The sequence below is a fragment of the Apium graveolens genome, chromosome 1 (genome assembly GCF_009905375.1).
Source record: "Apium graveolens cultivar Ventura chromosome 1, ASM990537v1, whole genome shotgun sequence".
In the NCBI taxonomy this organism is placed as follows: Eukaryota; Viridiplantae; Streptophyta; class Magnoliopsida; order Apiales; family Apiaceae; genus Apium; species Apium graveolens.
The window spans coordinates 200,689,372-200,712,082 of NC_133647.1; the positions used below are offsets into that span (position 1 = coordinate 200,689,372).

General features: G+C 33.9%; 1 protein-coding gene and 1 pseudogene across 1 annotated transcript; one reads left to right on the forward strand and one right to left on the reverse strand.

The window, feature by feature from the left end:
• Positions 1-665: 665 nt before the first annotated feature.
• Positions 666-3,691, reverse strand: LOC141724247 (L-Ala-D/L-amino acid epimerase-like). The gene is made up of 7 exons (XM_074526314.1): positions 3,248-3,691; positions 2,428-2,538; positions 2,054-2,270; positions 1,579-1,912; positions 1,363-1,424; positions 1,153-1,233; positions 666-923 (listed from the first exon to the last, which is right to left on the reverse strand). Exons 1-6 carry the CDS (start codon positions 3,605-3,607, stop codon positions 1,157-1,159), a joined length of 1,161 nt encoding a protein of 386 aa, XP_074382415.1. The 5' UTR covers positions 3,608-3,691; the 3' UTR covers positions 666-923; positions 1,153-1,156.
• Positions 3,692-15,268: 11,577 nt separating this feature from the next.
• Positions 15,269-22,711, forward strand: part of LOC141716924 (uncharacterized) — a 56,950-nt pseudogene continuing 49,507 nt past the window's right edge.

Consider the following 22,711-nt stretch of genomic DNA (forward strand, 5'->3'; position numbering starts at 1 on the left):
TAGAAATACAGTACCAGATATTGATTCAACCAAGTGCCTGCGATTCTGAAAATAATGATCGGGATGACATGCAATTCCTATGGCCCTTAAAAAAATTTATTTTGGCAGATATCACTGTAACTTAACACAATTCTTCCATCACTTTCAACTAATTTAGTATTGCAATAGTCTTCTCAACTTAAATGGTTAACAATCTCAAAGATTTCTCAACTTAAAATACAAAATTTTATTGTCAATTTGAGAGATAACATATTATGTTTCAAAACATATTTGGTTACGCCCATCAATAAATCAATTTGTGCCCCTGAATCAATATTTTTCCGCTTGTGCTCAGGGCCGGCTCTACATGTAACTATTTGAGTTGCATTAGGTGCAGGACATTTGAGTTGCAGTCGGTTTTGTAATTGAATTGAACATAGAGTTTTAAACTCAAACCGAGTCCGTGGTTTGGTTGTGGTTCTGGATTATATTAAGGTCTCTACTGATCTGTAGAAAAAATTGAAGGAAATATAGGATTTTAACATTCTCCCCCAAACAACCAACCTACAACCACAACAATTTAAGAATTTTAAACCAGAGAAAGGACCTGCACACAAAAAGCTAACCAACAATTTGAGGTACACGACACGAATAATTTGCCAGGTCTAATAATAATGCAATCGAGAAACAGTGAAGTGAATAAAATACATTTTAAAACATCCAAGGATGAAATGAAATTAGAGCATCTCCAATAGAGGGTGCCAAAAGGAGTTTCAACGTCAATTACAACGGGAACTTTGTTGAGCCCAGTACAAGGAAATTACATGCAAATCTTAAAACCTAGAAAAAGCGTCTCTTATATAATTTTGTGCTGATTTAGAAGAAAGAAGCATATTATCAAAGAGGCTGAATCCCATATCATAACTTCCTTCTTTTTATTATTCCTGCAATGATTCAATTTAAAGCATTAGGAACTATAGAGAATAAATTAACCACATGTATTTTATTATGCAATAGTGTTAGTACTTCTAAAGAATTTTGCCATATGTATTGGCTCTTTCTAGGGCATCTTAAAATAACTCGTACTGCAAACAGAAAAAATTACTATAATTCCCAACATAATATGACTTAAGCTGATTCTGATGATAACAAAATGTCGAAATGATAACTTACTTTACTACTGATCCATGCTATCCCAATGGAAGAAACCACTGTTGCCGCTGTCATTAGTGAACTTATACACCGGACCAGAAACTGGATACAAGAAATTATGAAGAGTTACTAGTTTGACTGTGTCTGAAACTAAGAAATCTGAAATACAAAACTCAAGTGTGTTTTAAGTATTTTAAATGTAATTTTTGTAAACGACAACACAATTTTTACCTTCATAACCATTAACAACGGGATCTTCAGACAGATGAAGTGGTCCATCTAGGTCAATGAATCTGTATGAGTAAAATATCATTACATCTGATGATTAACTTTAGATGAAAAATCTTAACTTCAAAGAGTTATGCACAGACAAATTTGTCAAGTAAAAGCAATAGAGCATGTGAGCATGTATATTCAAATTCCTGAAATGCAACATCATCAGCTTACTTGAAACATCCAAGTCCTGCGACAAGGTGACCAGCAAAACCCATGGAAAGCCTAGTCTCGATCATACCACCAATCATCAAATGCAATCCAGATGCCTGTGCCAACTCAATAATTTCAAGGGCTCCAACTACCCCGTGTTTGGCGAACTTAATGTTAAGGACATCTGCTAGATTGCCTTCAACTATCTTCTTTGCATCAGTTAAAAGGCGGCAACTTTCATCAGCAGCAACAGATACCCCATATTTTTCTTTTGCGATCTGAGTAACACGACCAAGACCTTCCCAGTCATCCCTATGAACTGGTTGTTCAAAGAGAACAGGAGTCACCTTCATTTCTGCATATTAGTCCCAATTCGTAAAAAAAAAACTTGTTAGAAAAGCAAACGTAATTGGTCAAGTTATAATAACAAGGCATTTAGATCTTGAGTAAGAACATATGTATAACAGTTTGTTAGACAAACTTGTAGATTCTTTACCATGCAATGTCTGAAGAACATGAATAGCTTCCGAATAGGTGTACCCTTCATTGGCATCTAAGATAAACAAGCAATCAGGATGGACCTCACGTATCGCTTGAAGCACTTCAATGTCTCCATTCAAATTCTTACCCACCTTGAGCTTCAAGGTTTTGAATCCATTTTTGCAATAGTTTGAAGCCAAATGAGCAGCTTGGGAAGGAGAAACCATCGGAATCTATAGATTATATTGGTTCACATTTAGTAATTTTATTTGATATGTATCATATATATGTTTAGGCAAAATTTGTACAGAGACCACACTATAATTATAAAATAAGTTTGCCTATAATTTTGGACTCATAAAAGGATGCTCCAGAGGAAAAGAACCAAACTGTTATAGATGTTGTAACTGTGTTTGAAACTCCGCCGAACAATCTCCACAAAGGAGTGCCAATGCTCTTCGCAACTGCATCAATCACGGCCATCTCAACCCCTGCTCTAGCCTTTAATTGCAAAAGAAATTATTAATAAGAAGTACAAAAAAACTCAGGAGTGACGGTCAGATGTTGAAATTAGAGCCAGCAATTTCGTACACGACACGATAACACGACAAGAAAACGACACAAAAATAACGGGTTTGGTTTGAGATTTTTGGTACACGAACAAGAAAGTATACAAACAGGAAAGTATACGGATAAATCTAGTGTCGGATTTGGGTGTAGTGGGTACACGACACGAAATGAAAGTACACGAAATAAATAAATTTTTAAATAAATTTATCAAAATTAAATGAAAACATATATCTTACAATAATATTTTACATATAATATTTACCGGAAAATAGATACAAAATAGATTCAAATTTATATTTAATAAGATTTGACTGCACTTGAGTTTTTATAATTTATTGACTTAAAACTCGACTAGTAAAAATTTAATATTCAAATATATATTTTCTTTATCATTATTTTTATTATTAATTTTAAATTACACGAAACACGACACGAAATATAAACCAAATGAAGAACACGAAACGAAACGAATTCTTAATGGTTCGGATTTGGATTAGGCATTTATGACACGAAACACGAAAGTACACGCAACGAACAAATTGCCAGCTCTAGTTGAAATGAAAGATTTAAAACATAAGAAAATTAAGAAAATTTCCGAATATAAATATTTTTGTATCCGAAGGTTAAGTATGCAACTTACAGCAGCAAATTCAAAGCCAGGCAGAATCCTAGCGATCTCACCCAACACTGAGCCCAAAGTCATAGCAGGACTCCTCTTCAGAAACTCGCACACCTCGGCCACTTTTTGCATGGCAAGAGGCTGATCCTCTGCAGTTAAAGGACGAAGAATAGGAGCCTCGCCCCACCCAACACAACCATTACTCAGTTCAATCCTTATAGCCACACTCCTGACTTTTTCATAGGTTGATGTTGCAGTAGTTGTGGGTTGAATCAACGACACATTTAACTCCCTTCGCTCTGCCTGTTTCACATTAACTGTGAATGTCTCCATTAAAAGTTTGAACCCACCAAAGCTTGTGCACGTTACAGGGGTTGCCATTGTATTACTACAAGAGAACAAGATGATGAAGCACTCAGCAATTATTCCGTTTTTTTCCTTAAAACACAAAACAAATTGATAACGCTTTTACAAGCTTTTTACAGCTGTTCTGCCTTGAAAAAGGACAAAACAAATTAAATATACTTGTGTGACACGATTAGGCCATAAAAAAAAGATATTTTTGGATTTTGAAAATTACAGGGTATTCAATTTGGATTTTAAAAAATCTTTAAAAATCTGATGGTATTTAATAGGGATTGAAAAAAGTAAAAAATTCATTAAAATCTGGTGGTATTCAATTTAGATTTAAAAAATTCCAATAAAATCCGGTGGCATTTAATTTAGATTTTAAAAATTCGAATAAAATCTGGTGGTATTCAAAAGTTCTTGAATTTTTTGGTATTTTATAAAATTGCAGATTTTGATGGATTTGCTAGTGTATTTTATGTGGAAAATGCTAGAGACCCAAAATTTTTATCCCAAAAATTTCCCCAAATCTGATGTGTCACATAAATAGTTGGTAACTTTCCTAATAATAAAATGGTACCACGCGTGTATTAATATGCGCACACGAATTAAAATAAGCCATGTGTCAGCCACATCATTTGGTAAAAAAATTGGGGAAGATATTTGGGGAACCTAGCACTGCTCATTTTATGTTTTCAGAAATCTTAGCAAAATCCAAGAGATTTTGATGGATTTGTAGAAATCAATAGTCAAATATGCAATATTTTACGAGATTTATTCAACAACTCCGTGTACAATTAAAATCAGTAATAATCATTCAAAATCAATAAATTATTATAAATCCTCTAAAATCCGAATTAAATACGTATTTTTTTAAAAAAATCCAATATCCGGGTATCCTATTTATTGTTAACTACAATGACCCCCAAATTTAGTGGTACTTTTTATCTGCATTAGCCGGACATTTTGGGTTTTACCAAATATAAAGAGCTAATTTCATACTCTTTATTTTAAAAATAGAATTCGTGATATTTTCTAATTTTATAAAAGTTGTTTTAATTATATTAAATAGAGTTTAATGATTGTAAAATAAAACAAGAGAAGAGAAAAACAAAATTCAGAAATTAGATGGCAAGTTACCATTTTCCCCTTCTAAATATATATACTCCCTTCCCTTTCCCCTTTCCTTTTCTTTTCCTCACCCGGTTTCTCTCCCCCCTCCCTCTCTCTATCTCTATCTCTCTTTCTCGAATCTCTCTCTCTCACTCTCGGTAATCTCTCTCCTCCATTTCTCCCATGTTTCTTGCTTGTTCTTGAATCTGAAACCACCTCTATTCTTAGTTTCTTCTTTCTACAACTCTGTGTGATTGCATGTGTTGTTCCTTGAGTTGATTCGAAACCCCAACTCGGGTTTTGGTTCGGTTCTTTCGAGCTTGGTTCAGATTTTTCGAATTTGACTGTGTTGTGTGGTTTTGTGATCTTCTGTGATGATAAAGTAAGATTATAGTGGTGATTGATCAAAGAAATGGGTGGAGTTTGGTTGGAAACCCCAAAACGGGCCACCACTGTGCTTTGCCGTCGTCGGCGTTGAACCTCCGGTGAGCCGACGGGAACAATGATGCTACTTGAGTCTGAAAATTTCATAAACACTTCGTTTTAACTTGTATATTTACATGCATGTGTGTGTTTAAGGTTTTTCTAAAGTTTCAAGATTTAAATTCTTGAAAATGATTTGAATTTGGTATTTGGTTCAAGGTTTAGTAACCGGTTATTAGAATTAATATTGCATGTCTATTTCGGTTTGAAAAATTGAATGAAACTCTTGGTTTAAGGACAATTTGGTTTGAATTATGTGATAAATCCGATTGATATGATTTTGTTCATAATTTTTAAGTCGAAATAGGTTCAGTTGTGATTTAAGAATATGCATGTTAATTTCGAATGAATGCATGTGGATTAAATGTGATTTTTGTGTCGGTTAAAGGAATAATTGACGATGCATTTCGATTTTAAATGGTTTGGAAATTTTCTGAATTTATTGTATTGATTTTATTCGAATTAGGGTAAAGGTTCAGTTGAATTCAATTAGTAAGTTAAGTTCGATTGATCTCGTTATCGATATGGGAAATGTTGCATGTTGCGTGTTAAGTGTTAAAATGAAATAATTATGTATACTTGATCCTTAATTATGACGATGTATTGATATGATAAGAGTAAACGTCATGCCCGATTTTTCGATAAGAAAGGAATAGAGTCGAATATTTACAAAGGCTTTGTGACAGATTATATGAAATTATGACTGTTTGCTATATGTAAAGTATCGAGATAGTCAATGATATAAAGAGTATAAAGGTATATCTTATTATGTGCTACATGTTATACATGTGTATATAAGATAAGTGAATATTGCGTTTGGGTAGAAGTTAGACATTCCGAAAAATATCGGTAATCGAGCAAGTTTCTGATTAGGGTTCTGTTTTGCATTGTAGATTTGAAAAGCGGAGCCATTCATGCTAGAAAAGAAAAGAAAGTCTTAGGTGGCAGTAGCTCAGGTTCCATAAAACAGGAAAGCTTCTTTAGGCAAGTAATTCTACCTTCTATTATGAATTGCTTTTAGAGAGATTGTTGATGCTATGCACTGATAGAATAAAGAGTATTCGTAGAATTGTTATTGATCCTTGTGATAACCCTGTTGTTGATCTTTGCGATAAACTCGTTATAGATCCTCGTGATAAACCATAATAGTAGTCCCTTGTTCCAATTGCTTATACCCTGTACTCGTACTTTGTTAACCCATGATCCTTTGACCCTATAAAGAGTCATAACGAACCTTTCGTATATAAAATTTTGTTAACCTAGATTCTTTTGATAATCACTGTGCCATGCTTATGCGTTGTTCTTTGGAACTATTCTGATAACGGCCTTGTTATACTCTGTTTAACATTAGATCAATATCCTTGACTTGCGATCTTTGTTACTTTCGATTTGTTCACTTTCCTTAAATTCTTGAAATGAACTTAAGAATGATATTCGACTTGAATGAGTCCAAACGATTTCACTTATTGGTAATGTTAAAAATGAATTTAGCAAAACTTCCTTGTATTCCAATATAAAGGTTTTCCAAATGAATTCCTAATGGATTGGATGGAGACGTAAGAGGCTAGTGGGACTAGTCCAGTCACGTAAGAGGCTAGCGGGGCAAGTCCAATATAAGGTTGAAACAATGCCATAGGTACCTTAACGACCAGATAGAGGTCGGTACGGGCTGATCACCCGTATTATAATTAAAAGATGGATATTCCAATCAAGGGTTCTGATTGTTAAATAATGAAAGTAAATGTTTATAAATATTGCAACAAGTGTTATGCTTTTCTTTTGATTTGAAATTGAATAGTTTGAGTTAAATCTTCTTTAAAGTCTTGGGAATCTTGTCTGAGAACCCTGTCATAATACTTGTATATTGAAGCTCATAGCTTAAAAGTGATATATCTTTCAAAGTGTGAAACTATCTCTGGGAACCCTCTCGATTGAACTTGAGAACCATTGGTTATTCGAATCTAAATCTTAAAAGCTTTGAAACTCTCCTTTGGAACCCTTTCCTAGATTTTACTTTGAGATAGAATGCCTTAAATATTGTTACTTATGTTGAAATTTAAACTGTTTATATAGTTACTTGCTGAGCTTATTTGCTCATTTATTTACTTTGATCTAACCATGGCAGTTAAGCAAGAAGATGTCCAGACTTAGGAGCACCGCTTGCAAGAGCGTTCCTAGTGGTCCCTATCGTGTTGTAGGATTTCAGAGGCCAGAGAAGGTAGATGCAGTGTGAGCAAGCGATAATAAGTTGGTGGGAAGTGTATTAGCTAAATCAGATACTTTGGGTTATCTGTCGATTCCAAGTCGGAATCGAATAACTTGAATTTGTTTATATTTTGGGTTGTAATAATGATATTCTGGTTGGTAGTTGTAATCTTGTCTCATACTTTATCCTGTTTAGATCCTGTTAGTTTCGGGGTTTATTATATTCTGTTGTTATTATATTAGTTTATTGGTATTATGGGTCCTCATTCCTAACCCCGAGATTGAGGACGTCACAGTGTATACGACTATTTTGTTACGTATATCGAGAAAACAACCAGCGATTAAGAAATCTGGAGAATAAATTTGATAATTTGGGTTTGTAAATGCAAGATCTACAAGCAACACTCAATAAATAAAGGATAAACTTGACATGTAAAATAACCCTTCATCTGTACGACCTCCATTTCTACCTCAACATCAGCCTGATAGTGAAAGGAACGTGAAACTTGACATTGTTGGTGGAGGAAAAAATCCAAGAGAGAATATTCAACAACACGAGATATTAAAGCAAATAGTGACCGCGTCTTAATTCTTGAAGAAAATTCAGATGTTTACGTTCTGAAATTTTAGTGTACTAATATTGAAAAAGAAGCGATAGAAGAAGTTGCAAACCAGGAGAACAACATTAACGGTGGAACATATTGACTTTTTAGGTGTTCCTTGTTGAAAACTGCGATGGCATCAAAATGCGTTGTTCTTTTAATGTTGCTTCCAAAAACATTGTTCAGGAGTTTAAAATTCCATGTCTTCAAGTTCAGCAGCCAACCATTTCCTTGTGTGTTGATTGTTAAGTTGTATAAAACTCGTGGACGAGTTTTTTCAAAGGCGAGGAGAATGATGCAAAATGAAGAATTAGAAACTTAGTTTTTATTTTTTTTATATTTCTATTTGGATATAAGTGTGGTTTGTTATTAATTATTATATAATCTATTAGGAACAATCTAGATTATAGGTTATAGATTACAGTAGTAGAATAAAATAAAGGATTTGTTTCATTTAATTAGTTACTTTATATATATATAAGTATTTAATTTTCAAGTAATTACTTGACATCCAAGTAAAAGTTATTTATATAATCTCATGTAATTTTTCATATGAAATATAATTGATTGATTATTCGGTACTCGATTTATTTGACATTATTGTGTTGCATTATGTGTTTTGAGTTTCTCCAATGTGAAGTTAAGTTTTTTTCTTTGTTGCTCTAAATGAGTTATATATATATTTTTATTGTGGTTTTGACATAAAGTTGAAGGAATAAAGACTAAATTCACTAAAGTGTTAAGGTTCATTTAGAAATATGCATGATTGAGATCGCATTGCACATAATTTCCAGTTACACATCCATACTTGATCTACGTCATTGGATATATTTAAGTGGTGATCATTGAGGATCGAGTTATGACAATGTGACGAAGGTTGCTTTGGTTTCATATTTATATATGAGATGGACTAGATGGACTAAGTATGATGTTTTTAAAGAATAAAAATTTTTGTACACACCTAATGTTATTGATGTATTTGTTGTTTGTAATAATTTATAGACCGAATGAGAGTTTGTTAGAATATTTTATAATGTTAACAGTATATTGGTTTACAAATTAAAGGTTGTTAGATATTGAATGCAAAAAAATGTAACACATAAGGGGGGGTGAATGTGTTTCTTGGATTTTAATTGGCTATCAAAACTATTTGGATTATGGTTGAACAAAACATTTAAGAATTGTAGAGATATTATGTTTAACAGAAATCACACAAAATATAATATATGAAAAACTCACTTAATTGTATTAATTAAGTTTGTCTTGCTATAAATCTGTGTTCTTAGAAATAGCAACTCAGCTACTATCTTAAAAGAATACAAGATTTTTCTAGATCTGTTTGTTACCATTAAACTAAGGACCCGTGCATGCTTTATAGACTAGCAACACTGGTTTACAAAACTTGCACTAAAATATACTAAACCAAATTCTAAATCAACCTTATCTATTTCCTTTTCTGGTGTTAGCAAATTTGTGCAAAATCTTGCATGTCTGTGACCATCATTTGTCCAGTGAATCTTGGCCCTTAATCTTGTATTCTTCAAGATGCTTTTTTAGTATTTCCAATTCATTGAATGGATTGTTTGTTGACTGATAATCTTGAATCTTGAACTTGTTTGTAAATCAGAATTTGAGATAGTATGTCGATATCTCTGTTAATTCTGTAGAGAAGTGACATATCGATAAGTATAATGAATTATCGATATCTTGAGTTCTCTACATGTATATTTGACTTGTCGAGGTCTCTAGTTCTCTACATGTAAAATAACTTGTCGACATCTCCAGTTCTGTACATTGGCTTTTGACTTGTCGACATCTTGAGTTCTCTACATGAAGAGTTTGACTTGTCGACATCTCTGAGATCTCTACATGGAGAAATGACTTATCGATATCTCTAAGATTTCTACATACATATTTTGACTTGTCGATATTTCTGAGAATTCTACAGTAGAAATGACTTGTCAATATCTCTTGGGACTTCTCTACAAGTCATTTTGGACTTCTCGATTGACGTCTCAATATCTCTTGATCTGTGACTTGTCGATAACTTGACTTAAAACATTTTTACTAGAATAACATTATTTTACTCCAAGCTGCTACACTTTTCTTTGAGGCATGATCAGGACTTGATCTTCTTTCAGAGCTTATTCCTTAGCTTGAAAACTGTTCACATAAAAATCCCACAGTCTAATTTACTAAACATTCTTACAAACTCAAGGAGTACAATTGCAGAATATAAATATTGATTATCATACAACTTAATCTTAGGGTTGTCAATATGACTTAGTCTTGTTATTTTACATGCATGTCTACAACAATCTCCCCCAATTTGTTAGAAGATTGCTTATCACAAATTCATGCCTGATAATAAAACTAACCCCAAGCTAAAATCACATACAATAAAATTTACAAATTGACAAAATACACTATTTATACATTGATCATTTACATCAGTTCACAGTTCTAAATATTAGGTGAATTTCTCATAACCAGGTTCTTTTCGAATGAGGTCCTTGATTTTGACTAGCACTGCAAGTTCTTCAATAATTTCAGGCCCTCTTAGAGCTTCCACTAGTTTGAGCCATTCTTCCAATAAGTAATTGTTGAGAAGATGAATCATAAATCTTGAAAATCTGCCAACTTTGATATTCAGAAAGTGTCCACCTTTTGAAACCCTGTTCAATCCCCTTGCCTTGAGTTCATTAGATCTTTATTCAAACATCTCAATCTCATTGACATATTTTCTTTCCCTTTCTTCTCTCTTAGTCTTTCCCTAACATGCCTTATGTTCCTTTCTCTCAACCTTTCAGCCAACACAACCCTCTTCATTCTTGTACTTGAATCCTTGACCTTCATCAAACTGATCACCCTCCTCAATTCCACAGTTGAAAATATCTCTATTACTTCTTTATTCAGCAAAATAAAGGAGCCATCCTTGTAGTAGATTCTGACTTCTCCCAGAGAAATAACCCAAACTTTGACTATCTCGTCGGCTAGTTGTTGGTGATAATCATCATCTGTTATGCTCCTTGAAACTGGTAGAAAGTCATCCTGATTGAAATAGTTTTAGATAGCACCAACATCAGCTTGAATTTTTCTTGGTTTTCTTCCTGCAGTCTTGAAGTGAGTTTTGGTTGGAGGTTTCTATTAAGGTGGTTTTGATATTTTCTTTAAGGAGACTTGGCTAGCTGTGATAGGTATCTTGAGTGTGGAGTTTGTAGTTGGCTTGTAAAGGTATTTGGGCTTTGAGGTCAGGTTTGATAAGTGTCTGTTTGGCTAGGTTTAGGGGTTTGAGTTGGTAGAGTTTGTGAGATTTGAGTTCCTTGGACATTCTGTTACTTTGTTACACCTTCTCCATCCTTCTTTCTTCTCTTTCCATCATCCCTTCCTTTCTTTTCTTCCTTCTCCTTCTTGTCATCCACCTTGCTACTAGTTGCTTTGATAGACTGACTTGAATTTGAGCCAGAAGATTTTTGCTCATCTTTCTTCTGCTCATCATCATCCAAGTCATCTTTTGTATTAATTTGAGCTCTTGGCAACATGGTTTCAGCATTCTTCAGATATCTTCTTAGAATCTTAATCATCTCTTCATCTTCAAAAGTATTTATCTTTTTGGTATTCAAATCAGTAACTAGAGTCATAACTAATCTCGGATTTCCCATGACACAGTGCTTAGGGATCATGAAGTGTTTGCACCTTTTGGTAGTTGAACAGATGTAGTCCACTCCCTTGTTTGGTTGAAGGTAAGCTTCTGGAAATGCAGTCACTTGACCATTTTTAAGTTCATTGAGCAAGAGAGTGTCATCTGGAATCACCCAGTTGACTTTATTGATAAGGATGTCCAGCTCAGATGCTCTTCTTGATTGGATATAAGAAAGAGACACCTGCATGCACCTGTCTACACCTGAGTCATTTATGTTGGCAATAAACCTCTTTTCTCTGAAGTTTCTATTTATCACAATCACCACCCTCAGAAAATTTATATTTCTATCCAAACCCTTCTTGTAAGTAAAATGATTGTTGTTTAGAGAGATTCTGAGAGCTTTGAGGAGTTCATCAAATTCCTTGTCAAGACAAGGTCCCTCAGTTGCCTTCACAAGTTAGTCCATTCCAACATCATCCTTCTTTTGAATTTGAGTTGTAGCTTAGCTTGATTGAGATGTAGCCGAGACTCTATCTCCCTCTTAGTCTTGATAGCAGGCACATGAGGTGTAGGAAGAGAGATTTAGGTCCCTAGAGCTTGAGTTGTTTCTAGAGGAGGTATTATTAAAGCTCCCATTATAGCTCTCAAAGATACTAAATTTTGTATCTGTAGATATATATGAGAGTCTATTAAAGACTTTATGTCTTGTTGTTGGCTGGTGACCAAGGAGGTTAACTGAGATACTTGAGCAGATAAAGAGCCATTAAAATTTTGTAGATTGGAGACTTGAGTTTGTAGATTTTGGATTTGAAGGCTGGTTGAGGTGAAAGGTATAGGATGTGAACTTAATGCAGATAAGGTGCCAAAAGAATTTTGAACAACATTCTTAATCTCCTCTATTACCAAAGCTGATGGTTCAAACCTAGCCTTGTACAATTGATCCAGCTTGACCTTAGAGTCATTATTTTGAGTTATCAGCTTCTGGATCACTTCATGCAAGGCTAAGAAGGATTTTCTCAACTTGAACACATTTTCTTTAACTGGTGAGAGAGAGAGAGAGCTTGAAGCCTATCTAAAAACTTGTTGAACTTTGATTTGATATCTGAGAATGTAGGCATCAGTTCATCAATCCTATCATTTATTAATTTTTTGACTGCAGCTTGATGCTTGTCCAGTGTGTTCTCCATAACTCTTCCAATATGATGAAAGACCTTCAATTAAGCTTTATACACTTCTATCACAGAATAATAGACCTCTTGGGGAGTGAGGACCTTAGCATTGCTTCTCATAATGGTGACATAATCCTCTCTAAATTTTGCTAAGGTCTCATCCATGGATGTTGTGAAGACTTTTGAAAGCCATGCATTCACATTACCATCTGCTTCATCTGCAATCTTCTGTTGTTTATCCTCAATATCCTCCTTGTATGAGAGTAGAATGGCTTGATAGTCTTGGTTTGATATATCAGTGGTAAGGAGTTGTTGGGTTATGTTGGATAGGCCTGCAAGCTGATCAACCAAAAGATCATTTACTGTTGTAGGTTGGGCTTGAACATCTTGCAGCCATTGAGAAATTAGGTGTTCAGAATGGTTTGGTATGGTTTAAGTTGATGGTTGGTCTGTTGTATTTGAAATGTATGGGATGGAGGTGGTAATTATGCATGTGACAGGGGTCACAGTTTGACTCACAGCATGAGCTGTGGTTGTGATGGTGTGTTGTTCACCACTAGTGGGAACCTCCATTTGAATTGGAGGGGACTTGACCAGATTACTATCATGTACCATTGCCTCAAACCCTTGTTCCTCTTTCAAGGAACTGGCACCTGAATGTGCTATACTTACCTCCTCAATGACTGGATTATTGGCAGTTGGGCTCCTAATTTCAATTGACAAAGCAATTTCAACCAGGGTTGTGAGGGGAGTTATTCCTACTTGAGAAACCTCCAATTGAATTGGAGAGGATTTAAGTAGCGCCCCCTCAAGAGGACTACCCTCAAACCTAACAGTCTTTGAAGACTGTGGTGCACATGAAGGTGCTATAGGAACATGCATAGGATTTTTAGTAAAAACTGGTGAAACCCTTGTGTTTGTGATGGTGACATCAAGGTCTACCTCAACATGTAGTCTCTCACCATCTAAATATAGTGTCTGTGTGGTGAACACAGTTTCTTGAACTATGTCACTTGAGTTTGACAAGTCTTGAGAAATGGATTCAAGCCCTTCATTTAAGAAGAAGAAATTTGGGAAATAAGATTAGAAATTTCAGAATTGATTTTTGGAAACTCCCCCTGAATGGATGAGGGAGTTTCAACAGATGTACTCTCATGGTGTGTGCCAACCAAATTACTTATTTCAACCTCTTGAGAGTGCTCAAGAGGTGGTGCAGACTCTATACAGGATGCATTTGGGAGAATTCTTTGTTCAATAGTGACACCTTGTTGAGAAGGTGCCCCTAGTGTCTGTTCATGCCCCTTTGTTACACCTGCATCTTTTTGAGAAGATGCAGAGGTGGCTATTTGAGTGGACAACTCAACATTTCTTGACTTCTTTGGTTTTCTGACCAGGTTTGACTCAATGTTTGTTTGGTCTTCACCACTTTCAGTAACAACAACCAATTGTGTTTGTTTTCTCTTTTTTTACTAACTCCACCCTGTTGAGAGGATGAAGTAGTTGGTTCCCTAGATTCTAATATTTTGAAGAAATGGTCACGGTTGTGCAAGGCTCCTGTTGGTTATACTGTTTTTGTACTTCTATAGGTGCAGGAGCCATAACTGTACTAGAAATTACACTAGACCTCATGTCAGGCATATGATAAGGGTATGTCCTAAATCTCTCCAACATAAAGTCAGTGACATTTAGAGCTACTTTACCTGATTCTTTGTAATAAGTGACCCAAATAAAATTTTGGACACCTGTTTACAATTTCCTATTTTAGTTCTATCTATTCCTTCAAGCAAATGAATGTCTGCAACTTTATAATTTAAAGTAGACATTGTGAACCTTGGGAAGAAAATTTCCTTAACTCTACTTACCAAGGGCATTATTAGCATGGTGCTTAGCTCTTACAGGATCAATAGACCAACATTAATGTGCTTGTTGTATGCCATGGAGAACACCAGCTTTTGTACAATACTGAATATATTATCATACCCAGTCTTCCTACATGTGAAAGTTCTAATAATAGAGTCAAAGATAAAAAAAACCATTCCCTCCTTAGATGCTTATTGCTCAAGATAGCCAAGTTAATTTTCACACTTTAGTTTATGAAATCCATAAACTCAGCCAGCTTCTGTGTTATTGGTACCTCCATCATGCCATATATAGGAATGCCCAAAGTCTTGTTGATATCATTAGCATCAAACTCCCAGGCTTACCCTGAATTGAGCAATTAACCACCAAGGAAACTGCCTGATTCTCATGCACAACAGTGTTCAAAATAGCTGAGTTCCAAAACTCGTTGAGCACATCTAGGTATAGAACATGATTAGTAGTCAAAGCTCCTTCAAGATAAGATTCAGATACAAACTTGACAAAACACTTGAAACTGTCAGGAGCTTGGTTTGCATCAATAAATGCCAGGTAATTGGTACCATCCTTTGGGATAACAGCTCTAACATTGTTGGCATCCATTAAAAGTGTTTGAGTTTTAATGGGTAAGAAATTTGATAAAGAAAGAGTTTGAAACGAGTGAGAGCGGTTTAGATTTGCAAAAGTTAGGTCAATTGAGATCTTGAAAGTGTAAAGATGGGTTATGTCGAGATGTCTAGTTATTTATAGGTTAGAGATGTGACTTGTCGAGAAGTAGGAATAAATGGTTGGTATTTGCTTATCAAAAAGTCACGTGAATTAGAAAACTCATGTCAAGATGTCACTTTCCTGACTCTTATCGAGAACTAGATAGTGACTTATCGAGATATAGAATAAATATCCAGTTATCCTAAGTGGACTGAATTATTCCAATTTATATTGAATAAACCAACATAAAATTAGAATAATTTTGTATCAAAAGTATTTTACTAAAATAATTTATTAAATTAAATTATTTCAGTTGTAAGTTGTCGAGAAGTCTAAAATTTATGCTTGTAGAGAACTCCATGTATAAATATGTGTCGAGATCTCTACAATACTTATCGAGAAGTCATAATGAGGCTTGTCGAGAAGTCATAATGAGGCTTGTCGAGAAGTCAATCGAGAAGTCATGAAAAAGACTTATCGAGAACTCTATCGAGAAGTCTCAAAATGACTTGTCGAGAAGTCATTTAGACTTATCGAGAACTCAGTTTTCTACATACTTTTGTTCTCTATCAGTTCTGTCTTATATAATTTCACATATTAAGAATTTGAATTAACATTTAGACAATTTTTCTCAGAATTTGAAAAATTTCAAGTTAAATTTTAATTTTGAAAAAAAATTAAAATCCAGTTAATTTATAAATCATATTCCAGTTAATTTCCAGTTAAATCAAATTAATTTTGATTTATCAAAAATTAATCTGCTGCAACACATTAGCTGAGTTCATGCCTTTAGGATGAAGAGTTTAGCATCCCAGTTTCACCTACAAGTCTGGTGAAAGTTGTTTCATCCAAAGGTTTAGTGAAAATATCAGCTAATTATTTTTCTGTTGGAACAAAAGTAAGCTCAATAGTACTATTTGCAACATGTTCTCTAATAAACTAGTACCTGAAATGAATGTGCTTAGTTCTAGAATGATTAACTGAATTAACAATAATAGATATGACACTAATATTGTCATATATGATTGGAATTTCATTTAACACTAGGCCATAGTCCATTAATTGATTTATAATCCAAAGCACTTGAGCACAACAATTTCCGGCAGCTGTAACGCCCTCCAGACCCGGGGTATAAGTCTGGAGGTTATTAACTAATCACCAAACATGTACAATCTGATTAACAAATAATAAAGAAATGAAACTAAACCCCTTTATCACTAACCATGATCTTTTTAGGTTGAAGTAGAAAACAAGAACCACTAACTACTTTATTACAACCTAAATTTAAAATCTCCCAAACTCTCTTTATTACAAACCATTGTCTAATTCATTTTAAACTAAGTTCAGCTTTTATCCAAACACACACACTATCTATCAACACTACACCTGCTCAGGCAACTCAAAGCTTTCTTCCTGGATTGGGATCAACACTTTGGGTATGAGAGGATCCCGAGGCTTGACCCGCTTCTTTACCACTCGAGTCCTGATGGGTTTCATATTCCTTCTTAACTGAAAATAATAAGGTGAATAACAACAAAAAGGGTGAGCCAAAAATTGCTCAACAAGTCCACAAAATATCAATAGTGTTAAGGCAATATAAATGAATCCGTAACCCGGGTATATCTTCAAAGATATAACTCCACGAGAATAGAAAAAAAACCATTACTGGCGAATACAAGCGAACTAAACTGGACTCAAGTTCGCAGCTATACCCTGCTGATCAGCCAGGATACAGTGCAGATCTATATCTCACTATATAGATCCCGTCGGGCACCCAGGCACTACGGCCCATCTCAAGGATCCGGTTATGTCCCGGTCCTTAGGATTAAGTAAACTTAATCCCCAAAGTAGTATTATCCAGTTCCTGGAATAGCAACCGGAATAATCGGTATGCTTTGATATATTCTAATCACCAGAATATATCAATAATTATGAATAACAATTGGAATATGAACAATGAATTCAAATGAAGAGAATAATTCAAGAATCGAACTGAAATATGAAAAAGAGAATTAAAAGAGTACAAGCGTAATAAGAATTTGAAATGAATATTACTATTCTGAAAGTAGAATAGGGGAGAAACTTGCCTTCTGCACGACTCACTGCAATTAAATCACTTTTCATCTATCACCTACTCGACCTGCCTTGCTGGTTTAGCTTCTGTTAGAAAAATAGATCGGTTAAGCCATTTTGTACTTCAATTATATCTTGAATGGACTTCATTTCGTTCCTATTATATACCCATACGCTTATGACTGACTTGTATATTATATATAAGCAAGTAAGACTCGATTAACCACATAATACACATAAGCACATAAGCACATAATCATTTTTATAGTTAAAATAATTTTTAGAATCAAAATCGACTCGCTGATTGCTCCACTGATCACCTTATGCCTCATTTCCCATTTTTCCGGAATTTTTTGGACTCGTCTCGGCACGCATTTCGACTGATAATCAAGCAATTGATAAATTCAACAAATTTCTAGAAGAAACTAGGTCTTCATATTATTTTTAATGAAAAGGATTTATTTTTCTGAGTCAATTGGCTTTCGTTTCGCTCAAATCGGACTAACGGTCTAATTAATATTAATTAAACACTGATAAATCAATTTATTATTCAATATAAATAATTATTACAAATTTTTAAATCCTAAAATAATTTTTAAATAATTATTTAAGAAAAAATCCAAGTCAAAATAATTTTTCCTATAATTTTTGGAGTTAAAATAAACATGTTATGATTTATCGAAAGTTATTAGATTAATTATTGAAATAATTAATCACTTTTAAATGATTAATAAATAATAAATAACTAATAAATAATTAATGAGTAATTATTTAATAATTTGAAATAATTAATCCCTAATTATTAGGATTAATCACAATTTATTGCAAATATTTACAACTTATTATAATTTACTCGATTAGATCGATTATTTACAAATAAATAATCGATACAATCAACTGTTACGATAACTATCGAATAAATAAACTATTATTCGAATCAAAATTCAATTCACCAATTAACTACTCGCCTTAATACGAGTTATTCACCTTTCTCGTATAATTATTAACACATTACGGTTTTTATTATAATTTATATGATTTATATCAATTATCTATATTTAATTATTCGTTACGAATAATCATTACGATATTTTACGAATAATTAACTATCGCCCGAATAATAATAATAATTGAACTTATCGTTCAATTATCCGTATAAATACGAGTTACTCGTTTTATTCTCTAATTATCGAATCCTTTCTCTTAATATTCGATAAATTTTAATCTGTAATTATTAATTATTTACTTAACTATTAAATAATAATTAAATAGATAAATGATTAAATAAATAATTAAATACTTAATTAAATCATTAAATTTGAATTTATAAATTGAGAAAATAATTTAGAAATTATTAATAATATTTTACAGAACTTAAAACTAATTTTTAATTACTTTTCAGAATTATTAAAAACTAATTTTTGATTTACTAAAATATAATTAAATAATTAAAATCCAGAAACAGAAATCAGGTTAATGAAATTGGGTATTGAAGATCAAACCCGGTTCAAAATTAAAAGAAAACGGGTCGGGTCTGGGTTGTAAGAACGACCCGCCGGTGTTCTTCACAACCCAGAATCCGGCGACCGGATTCCGGCTAAATCAGGACGAAACGATGAAATTAGTCGAAGGCTTTCATTCCCCATGCTTCCAGGAACTCAATCGTCGTGTTCTCTGCAACCATCGTTACCTGGGTCGCGTTCTCCGGCCAGAACCACCACGAACGCCGGCGAGCTTCAACGTAACTCCGGCGAGCCTTTTACGGACGATCCAGGAATCGTTTGGATCGATTCCAGTGTCAATTTCATTCAAAATTTCAGCAGGAATCTGAAAATAGCCTTATCTAATCCTAATAACCCCTGTAACTAAAACTCCGATCAAATCAAGAAATTTTCCGGCCAAACACCAAATCAACTATTTCGTACTTGAAAAATTATGTTCTATAGCTTTAAATAAAGCTTAAAACATCTATAATCAATCCCCTATCAACATAATAACCTCAGGTTTGTGCAAGATCAAAAATGAACTAAAATCAAATTAATATAAACTTGAATATAAGGACTAACACTTAGAGCAATCGTTTGATCAAATAAATAGCACAAATCAATTGTAATTCAGCACAGGAAACTATTACAAGCATCAATTTCAACGAATAACCCCAGAATCAAAAATCCCCAAATTCAGTTCATGAACCCTAAAATACAAATTGAAAATCGAAGCAATAAAACACAAAATTGATGACAGAAATAGAAAGTAGAGATCAAGAGCTTTTGATTGACTACTCACATGCTTGATTTGGAGATCAGAATCACGATGAAATCTCTGGTGGAAGTCAAGAACACCAAACCCTAATTTCTGGAAAATTGGGGAAATTGCAGAATTTTTGATTTTTAATTAATTAAATTAATAATAATTAGGGTATTTATAGTGTGAAAAATAATACCCTTAAATAAAATTAAGGGGCCAATTACACTCCTAATAAAAATATTTGGCCCTAATTTTTATAATTTTTGGGTATTAAAATTTAATTTATAAATATTATATATATACAATATATTTGCCAAAATTTCTCAAAAATTGTGAATAATGCAAAAATACAAAGAAATGGTATAAATAAAAGTCCTATAATTTTATAAAAATAAAAATGTGATTTTTGTGGGATTTTTAACACCCAATGGGGCCCAGAAAAGTCATTTTTCGCAAAATAAGAAAATTTATAAAATATCTAGATGTTTAGAATAATGCGATGGTAAAAACCGTTTGATGAAAAATAAGGCCCATTATTTTATTTGAAATACTGGCTTTAAAATCATGGTTTGGGTCGTAAAACGTTTGAAATGAAAACGATGAAGGTAAAATAAAATATCCGAGGAATATCTTATGTTAGATATATTTGATAATGTCATGACTAATATGTTTTATGTTTAGCTTTCAGATCTTACGTGAACAGGATAAATCAGTACTTAACTGTTGATCAATACTTATACTGGAAGTCAGGACTTAAGGATATCAGCACTTATATTATCAGGAGATAATCATCAGAAGATAGATATCAGAACTTAAGTGCTGAAGGACAATCAGATAAGGACAGTAGCTGATTAAAGGAAAGAAGATCGAGATAAACATAGGAAGAGATATGCATGAAGAAGGAATTCCGTGAAGAATGGAATACTTGGAAGAAAAGATATCTGATTGATATATTTTAGGAAGCAGAATTATATTCCATATCAATTAGCGATTATCTTGTAACTGTGTAGTATATAAACACAGACATAGGGTTTACACTATAAGTGTTATCATTATTAGAAAAGATTATTCATTGTAACCCTAGCAGCTCTCGTGATATTTGTTCATCACTGAGAGGTAACAGTTCCATACTGTAACAGAGTTTATTGTTTCAATAAAGTTTGTTTTCTGTTACTTAAGATCTTAAAGTTCGATTTGAGTGTACTATACACTGTATTCACCCCCTCTACAGTGTGTGTGACCTAACAATTGGTATCAAAGCCTATCTGTTAACTTACATACAGTTAAAGATCCAAACACAATCATGTCGGACACAGAAACTCCAACTAAGCCTACCACAACTGAGGAACCACCAAAGACACAAATTCAGAGTCGGTATGAGACCATCAGAGTCCCCATACTGAGACCATCTGAATATCCCATATGGAAGGTAAGGATGACCATGTTCCTGGAAGCAACAGATCCAGAATACCTGGATAGAATCAAGGAAGGTCCTCACAAACCAACCAAACTCGCTGTTGCAGTTGCAGGTGAAGCAGCAACGACCGTACCAAAGGAGAAGAGTGATTATACTGCTGAGGACATAGCATCAATTGCTAAGGATGCTAAGGTACGACACTTACTGCATAGTGCCATTGATAATGTAATGTCAAACAGGGTAATCAACTGCAAGACTGCTAAGGAGATATGGGATGCTCTGGAAACAAGGTGTCAGGGAACTGACACAATTAAGAAGAACAGGAAGACAATACTCACTCAAGAGTATGAACACTTTGACTCAAAGACTAATGAGTCATTGAATGATTTATATGATAGATTTGTCAAACTGTTGAATGATTTGTCATTGGTTGATAAAGAGTATGATCTTGAAGATTCAAACCTTAAGTTCCTGTTAGCTCTTCCTGAATGCTGGGATTTGAAGGCAACGACAATAAGAGACAACTACAATCTTGATGAAACAACTCTTGACGAAATCTATGGAATGCTCAAGACTCATGAGCTGGAGATGGAACAAAGAAGCAAGAGGAAAGGAGGAAAGTCAAGGACAGTTGCTCTTAAGGCTGAAGAAGAATTCCCCAAATCAGCTTCCTCAAAGAAAGACAAGGGTAAAGCTCTTTTCATAAAGTCTGATACTGAGTCATCAAGTTCTGAGAGTGATGATGACTCAGATTCTGAAAGCTTGCCTGAGACTGATGCTGATGAGGAGATGATGAAGCTGTGTGCTCTTATGGTGAAAGGAATCACAAAGATTGCATACAGGAAGTTCAGGAAGGGAAAGAAGTTTTCCAGGAAAAGCATAAGTTCTGATAAGAAGAATTTCAGAAGATCTGAAGGCAGAGGAGGAAAGTCTGACAGAGGAGATTACACCAATGTTAAATGTTATAACTGTGGTGAGAAAGGCCACATATCTCCTGACTGCAAGAAGGTAAAGGGTGACAGAGGCAAGGCTCTTGTCACAAAGCAGAAAAGCTGGACAGACACTTCAGACTCTGAAAGTGAGGAGAACTATGCATTGATGGCAAATGCTGATAAAGAAAGTGCTGAGAGCAGTTCTGAAGCTGCTGAAACAAAGGTACCTCAGACTACTTATGCTTTTCATACTGATGATATTAATGAGTTGAGAAGATATCTTAAAACCATGTTTGTTAGCTATAGAGACCAAACTTTAACATGTGAAAGATTAACTTCTGAAAATCTTGCATTTAAGAAAAGGAATGATTTCTTAGAAAAAGAGTTAGTCATGTTCCATCAAACTCAGAAGGATAGAGATGATGCTTTTTATGTTAGGAATGAAGTGCTAAAATTAAATGAATCTCTAAAAACTGAGTTAGAAAAGGAAAGAGAGATTATCAGGACTTGGACTAACTCTGGCAAAACAACTCAAAATTTGCTAAGTAGTGGAAACTGGAAAGAGGGCTTAGGTTATGGAGAAGATAAGAATGATAAAGGAACTGAAGAAATTAAGCCTGTTGTTAAGCAAAAGCCAAAGTTTAAACCTATTAAGTTTGTAACTATAAAGTCTAAAAATGAGAAATCA

Excerpts from the sequence above, each read along its gene's own strand:
- LOC141724247 (XM_074526314.1), bottom strand. The coding sequence starts at position 3,607 with ATGGCAACCCCTGTAACGTGCACAAGCTTTGGTGGGTTCAAACTTTTA. Across the intron at positions 2,271-2,427 it reads CAGTTACAACATCTATAACA|ATTCCGATGGTTTCTCCTTC; the intron begins GTTTGGTTCTTT and ends TATAATCTATAG. Across the intron at positions 1,425-1,578 it reads GCAGGACTTGGATGTTTCAA|ATTCATTGACCTAGATGGAC; the intron begins GTAAGCTGATGA and ends TTACTCATACAG.